General features: G+C 38.8%; 1 protein-coding gene across 1 annotated transcript in view; it reads left to right on the forward strand.

The window, feature by feature from the left end:
- The window catches only part of FBXO3 (F-box protein 3), a 32,716-nt gene extending 21,520 nt beyond the window's left edge, over nt 1-11,196 (forward strand). Inside the window, exons 7-11 of the mRNA XM_044749884.2 lie at nt 303-387; nt 1,248-1,370; nt 2,695-2,810; nt 4,601-4,791; nt 10,078-11,196. Of these exons, the coding sequence (XP_044605819.1) occupies nt 303-387; nt 1,248-1,370; nt 2,695-2,810; nt 4,601-4,791; nt 10,078-10,254 (692 nt within the window). The 3' untranslated portion in view covers nt 10,255-11,196. The remainder of the gene's footprint in view (nt 1-302; nt 388-1,247; nt 1,371-2,694; nt 2,811-4,600; nt 4,792-10,077) is intronic.
- The last annotated feature ends 3,898 nt before the right edge of the window (nt 11,197-15,094 follow it).

The raw sequence follows: 15,094 nt of genomic DNA on the forward strand, positions 1-15,094 counted from the left end.
AAAATCTATTATTTAATTATAAGTGTAAAAAGTAGTTTGAAGGTAGTTGGAGGATTACCTAGCAAGGTAGCTGGAAATAGATGGATAGAATTGAGTATAGGAATTAACCTGATAAGGGATTAGTAGAATTGAGAATAGAAATTAACCTGATAAAGGATTAGTAGAATTATATCCATAAATGTTTCTAGTTTTGGTCTCACATCTTAAGCATAAATTATCATTGTTTCCTTATTTCCTGTATAGAGTGTACAAAAACTATTTGTCCTTTTCTTTTTCTTTTTTCCCCTCTTCCTGGTTTATAGGTGCTACTTTTACTGACTGGTTTACTTCTTATGTCAACAATGTTGTATCAGGTGGCTTCCCTATCATCAGAGACCAAATTTTCAGGTATTTCACTTGGGACTTTTTGGATTTAAATGATTATAAATCAGAAAAAACCATCAGTTACAGATTATAGAGGTCAAGTTTCCAAGAAGGTTAATAATAGAATCTTTCATTATCTTAATTAAATCTCACTATTTTATTCTCACTTTAAAACTGCATCCAAACACTTGAACAGCTGGTATTTTTCTTATCTTGAAGAATTGAGAGAGAAAAAACTGATTTTGACTTAGAAGTTATGGCTTTATAGTATAGTTTCTTTTTATATATAGTTTCTTTTTGAGGGGGAAAAAAAGCTGTTTGCCAGTTAATAGATTTATTATGAATAGCAAGTCAGTAACTGTTAACTCCTGGCTAATATAACTTACTATCTCTAAGTCAAACATGCAGGTATTATAGATAGTATTAGAGGTAATATTTTGGCTCACAGTAGCCTGGTTCGCAGAAATGATAGATCAGTTATACATTAGAGGCCTCTAGAATAACATACTAACGCATTTTATTGATAGGATATTGCTGGGTGTTCAGATGTCCCAAAAGTTTCCTTAGCTCTGAAGACTGAGATAAGTTCTTTTTAGTTTCCAAGTTAATTACTGAATCGTTATCTGAACCACTGATTATTGAACTTTGACTGCTATCATTACTGATCCAGAGTCTTCAAGGTTTTCTAGTTTGTAATTTCTAGTTTTCTTCTAAGCTTAATAGGACTATACCTTTATATTATGATTTAAATTTTTAAATCAATTATTTAAATTTAAATTTTTGATCATAAAGTATAAGCTATTTTGCATTGTACCTGTAAATCTTTTATCTTACAAAATTGAAGTTAGTTAATTAAAACATGTTTAACGTTTTAAATTACCTAGATATATTCATGATCCAGAGTGTGTAGCAACAACTGGGGATATTACAGTTTCAGTTTCCACATCGTTTCTGCCAGAACTTAGCTCTGTCCATCCACCCCACTATTTCTTCACATACCGAATCAGGTGAGAATTGTAAATGGGGTCACCCTTCAGTAACAGTGGGATGTAGCCTGTGGATGTGTTGTTATTGCCCCATCAGATGTGACATATAAAACACATTTGGAAAGGCAGCTTCTTACTAAAGTGTGGAGGAAGGTGGATAACAAAAAGTTCTCAGTAATATAGTGTTTGTAAAATACCTTGAGTTTATATTAACCTCTAAGTTATCTAAGTTATTTCCTGCAAACATACTGTGTTTAAAGTATTGTGCCAGGTACTTTACAAGGTGGGCCACTAAGTTGTAATCATCATGAAAGCTCTATGTTAGAGTTGTAATGCAGTCTTAGAAGCTATCAGATTGCCCAAGATAAAACCATGCATTCCAAGTTTCATCTGGCCTGTCTATATTCAATTAAAAGTCTAATACATATTTATTGAGTACTGCCTCTATATCAGACATTGTGTTAAGCATTGGATTTAGTTAAATAAAAAACAAATTTTAAATTCACTTTAATTAGAAGTCCTCTGTGATAACTCATTGCCTTAAGGGATTCAGGATACTTTGTTTTTAGATATATTTTTATATATTTTATATGTTATACATATTTTTTAAATATATATCCATATTGGAAGTATTTTGGTAATGTATACTTACCAGGAAGCATCCTAGGATTTTATTATTATAAGCAGTCTCTGATATGTCCAATTACACATGTACAAATATTTGTTGTTTTAATTGTTTAATTCAGATTCTGCCTAGGATTAAGACATGCTTAAAATAAGAACACCTTCATGTGCTTATAGGGTACTCAAAATGAAAATAGGAGACAGCAAGATTCTTAAAGAAAGGGAGGACATAATAGTATTGGGAAATAGAGTCAAGGTAGTCAGTAACTGACTAGTGGCATTTTGCTTTGTACTTTCTAGAAGTTAATGGAAAAAAGGGAAATGAGTTGCATAGCCTTGTAGTGAAAAAAGACCATGAGTGTTTTAGAACAGAAGTTTTTCACAGCACTATATTCTAGAAAGCGTTTCCCACACTCATTTTCACTTGAACAGCAAAAGACTGTTGTCACCATTGTGTTTGTGAATTTTTATATTGCCCTTTCCATTGTTGATTCTCACTGAAAGTCAAGTGTGTAAATTGAGTGAAAGCATTTCTGTTGGGGAGTCAAGCTAATCAAGCCAATATCTTTGAGAACTTACAGAAAATAGATGATTAACACAGACTTTGGGTTGGACTTCTTAATTGCCTTTGGAAATTCCTTTCATAGTCTTAGCCCAGATACTATAGCTCTTAAGCAAAAGAAACAGATTTGTGTCTCTCCCGGTCCCTTCCCTTCCCCAGGATTGAGATGTCAAAGGATGCACTTCCAGAGAAGGCCTGTCAGTTGGACAGTCGCTATTGGAGAATAACAAATGCTAAAGGGGACGTGGAAGAAGTCCAAGGACCTGGAGTAGTCGGTATGTGATCCAAGATTTGGTTTTATATATCACTTGCCTCTAAGACATTTTGGAGATCGTTTATGTGATACACAGCTTGGAAAATGCATGATGCATGGTGCAGTCTTAGTGGATAAGACTGTACCTTTCAATAGCTGTGTTTACCATGTGAAAGATATCATAGATTCTGGGCTTCTAACTATAATACTTTGCTTCTTAAATATAATGTGTAAAAGTCATTACTCCGTTAGTTTAGTACCTTAAACATGAACTTTTCTAAAATTACAGCAATCTTAATTATTCAGGGATTGATTTACCACCCTGTGGATCACCTGGGTTCCTTGCTTTTCTTTCTTAAGTTCTTTATTTTTTTTAGTTGGATAATTTTCCTTAACATATTCTGTAGGGTTACAAGGCATAGGGCAGAAAGAGAAAATAAATTTCATATTAGTCATCTTTTTGAAATTTGGGGGGAATTGTTAATAGCCCAGATTTTTATTCCTGGATTTCAGTCATCTTTAGCTCTGATTACCATTGACATTCAGCTTTTTTAAAAATTATGATTATCTTAAGTTTCTGAACCCTCAGATTCTTCAGTTTTTGTATGTATGCTTCAGGAAAATATATTGTTTAAGCTATGTACGTCTGTTGTCAGTCCTAAGCATATCAGAATTTGGTTTAAAGTTGTTCTAATTCATTGCCACGAATAGACTTATGTTCTACGTGTTTATTTAAGGAATTTTTCCTGGATATATTTGAGGATCTAATGCTGAGCAGTTTTATGAAAGCTGTAATTCTGTTTCTCTTTCGTCCCTTGGTGTAAGACCTCTCCCCTGTGACTGCCATCTTGTCTGGGCTAAATGCTGAGGATGCATCGTCAGAGTTTTATGTTTTAGTCTCCTGCTGCTTTTCAACATTTAGAGTGCCCTTATCTCTGGACTGGTGTCCAACTGTGACACTTTTTTTTTTAAAAGATTGGCACCTGAGCTAACATCTGTTGCCAGTCTTCTTTTTTCTTTCCTTCTTCTTCTCCCCATAGCCCCCTCAGTACATAGTTATATATTCTAGTTGTGAGTGCCTCTGATTGTGCTATGTGGGACGCCGCCTCAGCGTGGCCTGATGAGCGGTACTGCGTCCGTACCCGGGATCCAAACCGGCAAAACCCTGGGCCGCCAAAGCAGAGTGCATGAACTTAACCCTTGGCCACAGGGCCAGCCTCCAACTGTGACACTTTTTATTATTCATGTCTTAAGGATGGTGTCTTCCATGCCTCAAAGTATTTTGAAAAAGAAAATATTCCTGTTTTGTTTTGTTTTAGTAGATATTCTCTCCCCTACACACATACTGTACAAAATTAGGAGAATATTAAAAAAAAAAAGTCAAGGGGCTGGCCCCGTGGCCGAGTGGTTGGGTTTGCGCGCTCCGCTGCAGGCGGCCCAGTGTTTCGTTGGTTCGAATCCTGGGCGCGGACATGGCACTGCTCGTCGGACCACGCTGGGGCAGTGTCCCACATGCCACAGCTGGAGGAACCCACAACGAAGAATGCACAGCTGTGTACCGGGGGGCTTTGGGGAGAAAAAGGAAAAAATAAAATCTTAAAAAAAAAAAAAAATTATTATAAAAAAACAAAAGTCAAGAGGAATAAAATACTCACTTATAATACTATCACTCTTAACATTTTGTTATATTTCCTTTTAGATTTTTTTTCTGATTGGGCATAGTTTGCATAATACCATAGAGGACCTGTCTTATTTGCTATAGTGAAGAACTAAATTTTATACTTTGGTTTGTTGTTACTGTTTTCTCCACAGGTGAATTTCCAATCATCAGCCCAGGTCGGGTGTATGAATATACAAGTTGTACCACATTTTCTACAACGTCAGGATATATGGAAGGATATTATACCTTCCATTTTCTTTACTTTAAAGACAAGATCTTTAATGTCGCCATTCCCCGATTCCATATGGCATGTCCGACATTCAGGGTGTCTATAGCCCGATTGGTGAGTTAAATTTTCCTCTAGGGCTGATTTACACGATTTTGTTGAATCTACTCCACGGAGGGACATTATTAATTAGCTAGACAAATGGTTTATAAATGGTTCCAGAGACCCCAAGTTTCTGAGGAAGTATCATGGGGAGCCATGTGAATATGTTGGGGGAGATGGACAATAAGTAAGCTAGACCCCACACACTTCAGTCAGAGTAACTCTGCTATTATCTGTTTTCTGTTTCTTTTTAATAGTTGTCATTTTTTTGAGCAGTTTTAGATTCACAGAAAATTGAGCAGAAGGTACAGAGATTTCCCAAATACTTCCTGTCCCCATGCATGCATAGACTCCCCCGTTATCAGTATCTCCCACCAAAGTGATACCTTTCTTACAAGTGATGAATCTACATTGACTCATCATAATCATCCAAAGTCCATAGTTTACATTAGGTTGACTCTTGGTGTTGTACATTTTGTGGGTTTGGACAAAGGTATGATGACATGTATCCACCATTATAGTATCATAGAGAGTAGTTACTGGTTTTAAAGGTTCAGCCTCTTTTCCATAGTTTCCAAAAACAGTTCTGTGGCCTAATGAGAAACATCACAGTTGACCAGTAAGAATAGGCTTTATTTTATTTCATTAAGGCTGGGAAAACAATTTCTTACAGTCTTTTTGCTGAAACTCCCAATTTTGTAAAATAATACAAATACCCTATAGAGTTCATTACAAAGAGGATTTAATGGGTAGACCTGTACTTTAGTAGTCTCTCTTTGAGATCATTTCCTAAGTCAAGTAGGTATATTTTTAAAATCTTGCTCTTAGGGTTACCTTATGACAAATGTAGCAGTACCCCAATCTTAGAGGCTATAAAATGACGGAAAAATGACTATAAAATGACTAAAGAGAACTATGAAACTCCAGTTATATAATAGGAATAAAATATGAATTTGGTACCCAGAATGTAATTGAATCCTAGGCACCAAATGTTCAGAAAGTGTCCTCTGACTCCTGGGATGACCCTGATGGGTGGGTCTAAAATAAGTCTGGGAAGATGGACTGATCTTAATCTGACCTAGAGTTGACACATTCCCAGCTCCAGTTTAGAAAGACTTGAGGCCATTGTGTTTGTGGTGTGTCTGGTGAAAAGGATCTACAGTCCAGGTTTGGAAGTGAAGTTAAGCTTCCCTTCCAGTGGGGGAATGCTTTCTACTGCATATTTCCGGTACTAGGAATCTGCTACTTCCTGTAACAGTCTTCCATTTTTCACTAACCAAGTTTCTGTAGGAGATCGGTATCATCTTACCCTTAGATGTGTGATGCAATTATCAGGGAACCCATCTGGGGCTGGAGTTCTCTTTGTGGGAAAGTTTTGAAATATGAATTTAATTTCTTTAATATTCATATTTTCTTCTTGTTTCACTTTTGTTAATTTGTATCTTTCAAGGAAAATGTTGAATTTATTGGCATGAATTCCTTCACAGTGTTCCCTTTATCCTTTTAATGCCTACAAGAACTATAGTCATATTGTCCTCTTTTGTTCTTCGTTTTGGTAATTTATATCTTCCCTTTTGTTGAGCTGGGGGGTTTCATTTAAAGAAACAACTTCTGGTTTCACTGATTTTTCTCTGTTTTCTCATTTCCTATTTCATTGATTTCTGCGGTCATCTTTATTTCTCTCTTCCTAGTTACTTGGGGTGTCATTTGCTTTTTTCCTAGCTTCTTAAGGTAGAAGTTGAGACCTTTCTTCTCTCTAAGCACTGTTTTAGCTGCATTGTACAAATTTTGATGTGTTGTGTTTTCATTAACATTTAGTTCAAAATAGTCTCAGATTTCCCTTGTAATTTAATTTTGACCTATGACTTTTCTAGAAATGTGTTAATTTCCAAACATGAGATTTTCCAGTTAACTTTTGGTTAGTGATTTCTAATTTTCTTAGGGTTAGAGAACTCAGTCTAATTTCAATCCTTTTAAACGTTTTATGGACCAGTATCATGGTCTGTCTTGGTAAATAATCCTTGTACATTTGAAAAGAATGTGTATTCTGTATTTGGGGGATTATTCTATAAATGACAGGTCAAATTGGTTGACTGTTTTTCAAGTCTTCTATAAATTTACTGACTTTTTTTTTTGTCTTTGTTCTCAGAAAGATGATTGTTGAAATCTCCAACTGTAATTACAGTTTTGTCGATTTCTCTTTTTAATTCTGTCCGATTTCCTACATGTATTTGAAGCTCTGTAATTATATGCAAATATACTTAGGATTGTTATGTCTTTTTAATGAAGTGCTTCTTTTATTGTCATGAAATCTCTATCTCTGATAATATTCCTTGTCCTAAAGTTGCTAATGTTCCTGACCTAAAGTATAAAGAATGTTGAAGTTTGTTTAGACAGACCGTTAAGGTACTGTTGGATCAGCGTGATACTGTTGAGGCCTGTTTTTATTGTTTGTTAGGATGGGTATAAAGTAGTTATTACTTAAGGAGTAGTTCTCAAACTTTTTGGTCTCATGACACCCTGAAGCTCTTAAAAGTTATAGAGGAATCCAAAGAACTCTTGCTTATGTGGGTTGTATCGATATTTATCATGTTAGAAATTAAAACTGAGACATTTTATAACATTTACTTATTCCTTTTTTAAAGTTTTAAAATTTATAATTTTAAATTACAATAATAAACTCATTACATGTTCAACCCTCTCTTACTTATGTTCTTACTTATTGAGAGTTTTAGTTTCCTCCTAACCACAAATAAGCATATAAAATCTTGACCTGCCTTGTGTAAAATGTTTTCTCTCTCAGGGATGAGCACTCAATAAAAAGAAATGAGAATTCTGGAATTTTTTCTAATCAACATGAAGAGGCAATGGGCATTGTGTTTGTATTGTGCTGTATCTGTATTGTACCTCTCCTGTTTAAATATTTGCTTTCTTGGTAAGGAAGCTGAATTGTTCTTTTTTGGCCTCTAACCATGTGATAATCATTGTACCTAATGCTTCCTTTTGTTTTATACTTTGAATGCCACTATTAAATACACTGTAGGTTGGTCTGAAGCCGTGTCTCAGCCTAGGTGGTTTGCTGTTTGCTTTGGGGCACTGAGAGGCTCCTGCTGCTGCTGCTTTCCCATGCTTCTCTGTGCGCCTCCCTCCATCTCTGGTTGGGTGTGGAGACTTCTGTCCAAGGGCACTGGCAGGCTCCCTCTTTAGCCACACTGATTTCTTTCACAGTTTTTCTTCTTCATTAAGATAATTGATAATCATACAACCTGGTTTAATGTTTTAGAATTTCCTAAGCCTTACCCATCTCCTCTGTTTGGACCTTCTACTGAATTATAGTCTTCATTCCTTAGATTAAAAAAAAAATCAAAAGATAAAAATAATGGAATATCTTATGTCATATTTATGTATATTTTCTCTGTTGTTATTGTTATAATAAATCCTAAGTGACACTTCCTTTGACAAATCCTAAACGACAGTTCTTTTCTCACATTAATTAATCTGCTTGCTCAACACATATTTACTGAGTACTTACCAGGTGGTGGGGAAAATGCACAAACAATACCATCAAAATCTCCCTTTGCTTTCAGGAATAGCCTGCAGCATGACAACTACAGTTAACAACACTGTATTGCACATTTGAAAGTTGCTAAGAGATTAAAGCTTCTAAGTTTTCATCAGAAGAAAAGAATTCTGTAACTGTGTGGTGATGGATATTAACTAGACTTAGTGTGGTGGTCATTTTGTAATAGATACAAATATCAAATCATTATGTTATACACCTGAAACTAATATCATGCCATATGCCAGTTACACTTCAATAAAAAAAAAGAAGAAAGTTGAGATAAAACAAAATCTCTGCCTTGGAATTTACATTCTAGTTGGAAGAGACAAAGTGTAGCAAATAAACACTGTATTTATGTCAAGTAGTAAGAAGTGCTCTGGAGAAAAATCAGAGTAAAGGGAATAAGAAGTATCCTATTGGGTTGTTCTGATATAAAGATGTTTCAGGGAAGGCCTCAATGACACCACAATTGAGACTTGAAAGAAGTAGAAGAAGCCAGGTGGATATGTGGGAGAAGGCTGTTCCAGGCAAAAGAATAGCAGGTACAGAGGCTCTGAAGCACGAATGTGCTTGGTCTGTTTGAAGAGCTGCAAGGAGGCCAGTGTAGCTGAGTACCATGACCAGGGGAGAGTGGTTAGAGATGAGATCAGAGGGGTCAGGGGTTAATGGACGTGTAATCCCATAAAAACCTTGTGGAAGGACTTTTGCTGACATCACATCCCAAGTTTCCCAAAACTTTCCATGTTACCAGCTAGGTCCTCCTTGCTGTTCAGAACTCTGTTCAATGCAGCAACTCCTCCCACTGAGTCTTCAAATGTATGAAAGAGAACATTGACAGCAGAGTGAGTCAAGACTTGATCAGACACTGTTTAAGCAGAATTAAAGTTTCCACAAGAGGTTCAGCATCACTACTGCCTTGAGAGCCTTCAACAAGTCAATTTCACAGTAGAGGCTACCAATGGCGGTTGAATTGAAATGATGTGTCTTTATAGTAGGAGCTCAATGGAAATCTATTAGCCCTCTTGTTGACAGTACATAAAAGTTACCAGTAGAGGTCATACCTTATTACTCTTTCACATCCTCTTTTCTGTAAGCATATAGATTAATAGATAATTGTTACTTAACACACTAATATGATAAATTCAGTAAAATTATGTATTGGGTTGTTAGGAATGATCTGTTTGCTCCCTTGTATGAATTATCAACTACCATGTAAAAAATAAATACTGTATTAATGAAATATATTTACCATTAAGACTACATTGACCATTTTTTATGCTTTTTTTGGTGAGGAAGATTGGCCTAACATCTGAGCTAACATCTGTTGCCAATCTTCCTTTTTATCTTTTTTCCTCCCTAAAGCCCAGTGCAGAGTTGTATATCCTAGTTCTAAGTCATTCTGGTTCTTCTTGTGGGACGACACCACAGCATGGCTCCATGAGCAGTATGTAGGTCTGTGCCCAGGATCCAAACTGGCGAACCCTGGGCTGCTGAAGCAGAACATGTGAACTTAACCACTTGGCCACGGGACCAGCCCCACATTGAGCATTGAGCATTTTTAAACATGTGATAGAATATACTCTCTAGAATCTTGCATTAGCATGTGCATTATGAAAATGCACTGTTCAGATCTATAAAAATTCATATTTGGCATGTCCAGTTGTTTAGATAAATGAGAATTTGCATTAAGTATAAAAAACTGATGAAGTTCTTATCAAAAGATTGTTTTCTCTTTCAAGGAAATGGGTCCTGATGAATATGAAGAGATGGAAGAGGAAGAAGAAGAGGAGGAGGAAGAAGACAATGATGATGATTCGGCAGATATGGATGAATCCGATGAAGATGATGAGGAAGAGAGACGGAGGAGAGTCTTTGATGTTCCCATTCGCAGACGCCGTTGCTCTCGCCTTTTTTAGCAAGCCTCTGCTGACGGAAGCACAGGGATGAATCCAGTTTGTTAAATAGATTTCTCAATAATGTAAATAACTAACTTGTTCTCAGCATATAGCAGGAAAGTTAGCATGAAACGTTGTTCGGGGCCCTGGGTTCTATGTGACACTACATTAGGAACTGGATGGTTTTGATTTGCTGTGTTTTTGAGGTAGAGGAGGAAATAAATGGGAAACTTTTTTTTCTCTTCTAGAAGTCATGGGGGAGTAGTTCTTTAGCTATGGATCAGATATTTCTTTGTTTTAAAATATTTTATACTTATAAAAATATGGAAATGGGAGGGAATTGTTTGGAATAAGGATTTAAAATGTAGCAGAAATACCTACACGAGGATAGAGAGAAACTCTGACTGATTCTGTGAAAAGACCTCTTGCAGTTGTGAGTTATTTAGAAATAAACAGAATTGGTAATTAGGTCAGTCCATTTAGTGATTCCTATATATTTTGTACTTGCAGGGAACTAATTGATTAAATAGCTTGAATGCTAGTTGTTTGTCCTTTCTTAGACAATTTGTCCTTGAATTTGAAGTCTTTATCATTACGACCTGGACCTCACATTTAGTCTTTAATTCTCCCAACCTTTAATTTAAAGTCTTCAGCACTATAACCTTTATCATATTGTTGTTCACAGATGCATCATTTTTGAAATGTAGTGTGTAAAAGTATGTATGGCCTTGTTTATTAACAAAAGCTTCTTCACAATGTCTCATGTAGTCTAAATTTGTAAATACTGCTTCTGTTTTGTTTCTCCTTTATACATTTGACTGTCTAACTTTGTGATAAGTGATGTGAATTTTATGTTAAGTATGTCTTCCTGAAACATGGATTTTTTTGTAATTAATTGAGAGTTTGGAATGAAATCTTCCCAATGTCAAAAACTCACATTTTAAAAACAAACTTTGGTTCCGATGCTGTATTGTGTGTAATTGCCTATTTTCCGTAAACTCATATGAAGAAGCCTTTGCTCTTAAGACTGAAGATGAGATTGAAACTCGTTGGCCTGTTGCCTGTTTAGTCATTTCCTGGCTTTGACTATACCCTGTCCTGTGTTCCACCTTCTGTTTTCCCCAGGAACAGTTCTTTTGTAGGGAAACTGTAGGAAGAGGGAGGTGCAAACAGGGTTAGTCAGCTGCCATCAGGGACCGCGAAGGCAAACTCACCCTTTCAAGCTGGCACATGTCAAAATGTTCTGAAATGGACTGAGAGATTTTCCTGCTTATCTTTTTTAATAGAGTGTTATCAGGGTACCAAATCCTTCTATTATGCCTGTCTCTCTCTTTTTTTTAAATCAACCCACTGATTTTTTGAAAAACAAACTTTCCTAATAAAACAATTTAAAACTAGTTAATGTTGGAAGTTAAAGCTGGGCCCAGGAATTCTTGCCATTTTTGGTATCTTTCTCTTTTCTGGAGGTCCTCTTCTCTCTCTCAGGTCCCAGAGTACCGATGCTGCCTCACATCTCCCTGCAGCTCCATCCAGTCCTTCCTCCTCAGGATGCTTCAGGCTGGCTTATCCTCTCATCAAAATCCACATTCTCTTAGAATAGTGAATGAATAACCTCTATTTCAGACCAGGGTGTGATTGATTAGTGATGTTTTATTTCAATGGCAAGAATGTGTATGCACACACAAAAGGGATCTAACAGATGGTCAGACTCTGCTTTTGGTGGAGTGAAGGCCATTTCTGGCTCTGAGGTCCCTTGAAAACACCATTTATCTTTTACTCATTTGTCCAGGATGAGACAGGTACCTAAATAAACAATGGCTTAAATAGCTTAGGGGTTATTTTTCTCTCATGAAAAGTCAGAGGTAACTAGTTCAGGGCTGATATGGTGGCCCAATAGTGTCAACATCTCAGACTCCTTCCATCTTCCTGTTCTGTCATCCTTAGCACGAGACTTTAACCTTAAAGGTCACCTCATGGTTGCAAGATGGCAGCTGCAGTCATATTGTATTCTGGGAAGGATGTTGAGAAAAGGAAAAAATTAAATAGAAAGTCAAACATAAGGCTGGAGAGGTAAACTAGCCAGCTTTCCAGCAGTGGTGTGGAGGATGGGCAGAGAAGGGGCAAGGCAGGCAGGAATTAGCCTGGTGTGAAGGAGTTGTAACAGCCCAAGGAAGACATGCTACAGGCCTGAATGAGGGCAGCAGTAGTAGGAGTAGAGTGAAGAGGGGATGAAATTGAGCTAAATGATAAAGTAGGCAGGAGATGGTGACTAGATGTGAGGGAGTGGAAGAAATCCAAGTTGATTCCTTGGTTTCTGGGTTCATTTATGAAAAAATAACTGCAGGAAACACCTTTGAACAATGGAGATGAATTCAGATTTGGACACATTTTAAGTTCAAGATGTCTGTAGGACATTTAGGTGGAGATGTCCGGCAATCAGTTGGGTATGAATATGAAGATCGAGGGAGTGGTCAGGACTGGAGAATAAAGATTGGCAAGTCATCTGCAAACATATATATCCCCAAGGTAAAGTGGATGTGCCACAGTCACCCGGGGAGCACACATAGCCGTGGTTCTCCGTCCAACCCTGCAACACCAGATTATGAGTGGTTAGGGGAAAAGATGAGAAGATGGTGTAAAAAGACCAGGCAGGGTTCTGCTCTGCTGTACATAGGGTCGCTAGGAGTCAGAATCACCTGGATGGCACTAACAACGAAGTGGAAAAGAAGCTCAAGACTGAAAGGTCAAGGAACTGGAAGCAAAACCAGAAGAGAATGATGTCTCAGAATCCAAGAGAGCTTCAAGCAGGGAACAGCTAATAGGATGCGTATAAGATAACGCATGTGAAAGAGCTCTGTAAAGAAGCCATCATAGGAAATACACTTGTTAGCTGTTTTAAGCAGACACACTTTAATCACAGCAAGTCCTTCTGATTTGAGACTCCCATCTGTACAGAGGAAAACCAAGATTTGGGCACCACCAAATGAGACTCATTCCCTGACATCCCCAAGCCATCAGAGGATCATGCTAGCAGGCACTTGTCATAACAGTTATCATATGATTTCTCCTCCTTGAATTTTATCCTATTCATTCTTCCCCTCCCGAGTCAGTGTAAGCAGTCCTGAGATGCAAGACCTTCTTATCCTGATACTCACAGGCTTATGGTCCCCCACGGAGGTCAACCTCTTGGAGAAAAACATATACTTTTGGCTTATTCCTCATGCGCCTTTCCATGGTGCTCTCCATTTGCGGAAGATTTGCCCTGAGCTAATATCCATGCCAACCTTCCTCCATTTTTTTAGTATGTGGGCCACCAGCACAGCATGGCCGCTAACAGAGCAGTGTAGGTCTGCGCCCAGAACCCAACCGGGCCTCCAAAGAAGAGTGGGCTGAATGTGACCACTAGGCCACTGCAGCTGGCCCTCCATGGCACTCTTAAAGCTGGTCTGCAGCAGACGGGACAGTGTCCAAGTGATAAAGGGGAACTTCAGATTACATCTTTACATAAAAATAATGGCGGCTCTGGTGCCAGACTGGCCAATGTAAGCTTTTAAACCCATAACAGAGTTTTATCTTGGTTCCAAACAAGTCACAAGCCATGGGTGTGTCTGTGGCTTAAGAGCAGAAAGGAGCCTCCTGCTGCAGCAGGAGTGCACAACTTGACCGGCCAGGTGGGAGCTTGGCATGGGCACAAAAAAGTTTTGAAAAACATTTTAATATAATTTATTTAAAAAATAAAGGAAAATCACAAGTCTTGGAGTTTCATATTGTTTTTGTTTCCCATAACAAACCGGAGGAGGACACCATAAACTTCCGTTGTCGAGGTTTTAAAGGTCTTACCTACTTCTGGCCACAGGTCTTCTTCCGAGCCTGGCCCGGGCAGAGTGGCCTCGCGCGCAGGGGCCACCCGGCTCCCTAACCAGGGCCCAGGGCTCGGGCACGTGCCCGCCCTGGTGACCTCGGGCGGAGACGACGGCGTGGGGCGAGGCCGAGCCTGGAAGGACCCGGCCCACAGTTCGGGGGGGTTCGGGGGTCGGAGCCCGCAGCCCCACGCCCAGCCCCGCCCAGCTGCGCCGCTGCCCTGGTTTCCGACGGAGAAACGGGGAGCGCCGCTCCTCCCAAACACCCCGAATTCCGCAGGCCGCGCCCTCCGTTCCCTCAGGAACCCGGACCTCCTTGACTTACCACGTGGTTACCTCCGATAAATCACCCTAACTGAAAATATCCTAAACTGAAAATGCATTTAATACGCCTAGCAGCCCGGACATCCCAGCTTAGCCTCCCCTGCCTTAATCTGCTCAGAGCCCTGACGTGTCTACAGCGGGGCAGTCATCGCTCGCAAAGCCTATTTTAGTATAAAATGCCAAGTATCTCATGTAATTTATTGAATACTGTACTGACAATGAAACACAGAGTGGCTGTCAGTGTGTCACTCATTCACCCTCGTGGTGACCCCAGTGATGTGGGCTGCTCCTGCCCAGCATCAGGGGACAGCTTGGCATGTGCTGCATCCCGCTGGTCCACGGAGAGAGCAGAATTCAAATTCCAGGTGCAACTTCTCTGAGCGCGGCAGGCCTCGGCACCATCGTCAGGACATCTGTCTTTTTCCTAGAGGTCTAAATTATGAACTTTAAAAAGCAGGGCCTGGTTGGAACTTTGACATTTTGTGTCCAATTTTGGTGTGAAGTTTTGTCTTCTTGGGCTGGAGGGGCCGCACTCTTCCCCAAGTCTGACAGCTGACTTTTGAAGAAACCTTACCTTGTGGTTTGTGCTGTTCAAGGAGAAGGAGGCTCTGCAGGCACCTGGAAGTGTGCCAGGTAACAGACTCCATTTCCTCTTTCTCTGACACCAGCAGCCTCAG

The sequence above is a fragment of the Equus asinus genome, chromosome 17, assembly GCF_041296235.1.
Source record: "Equus asinus isolate D_3611 breed Donkey chromosome 17, EquAss-T2T_v2, whole genome shotgun sequence".
Classification (NCBI taxonomy): domain Eukaryota; kingdom Metazoa; phylum Chordata; class Mammalia; order Perissodactyla; family Equidae; genus Equus; species Equus asinus.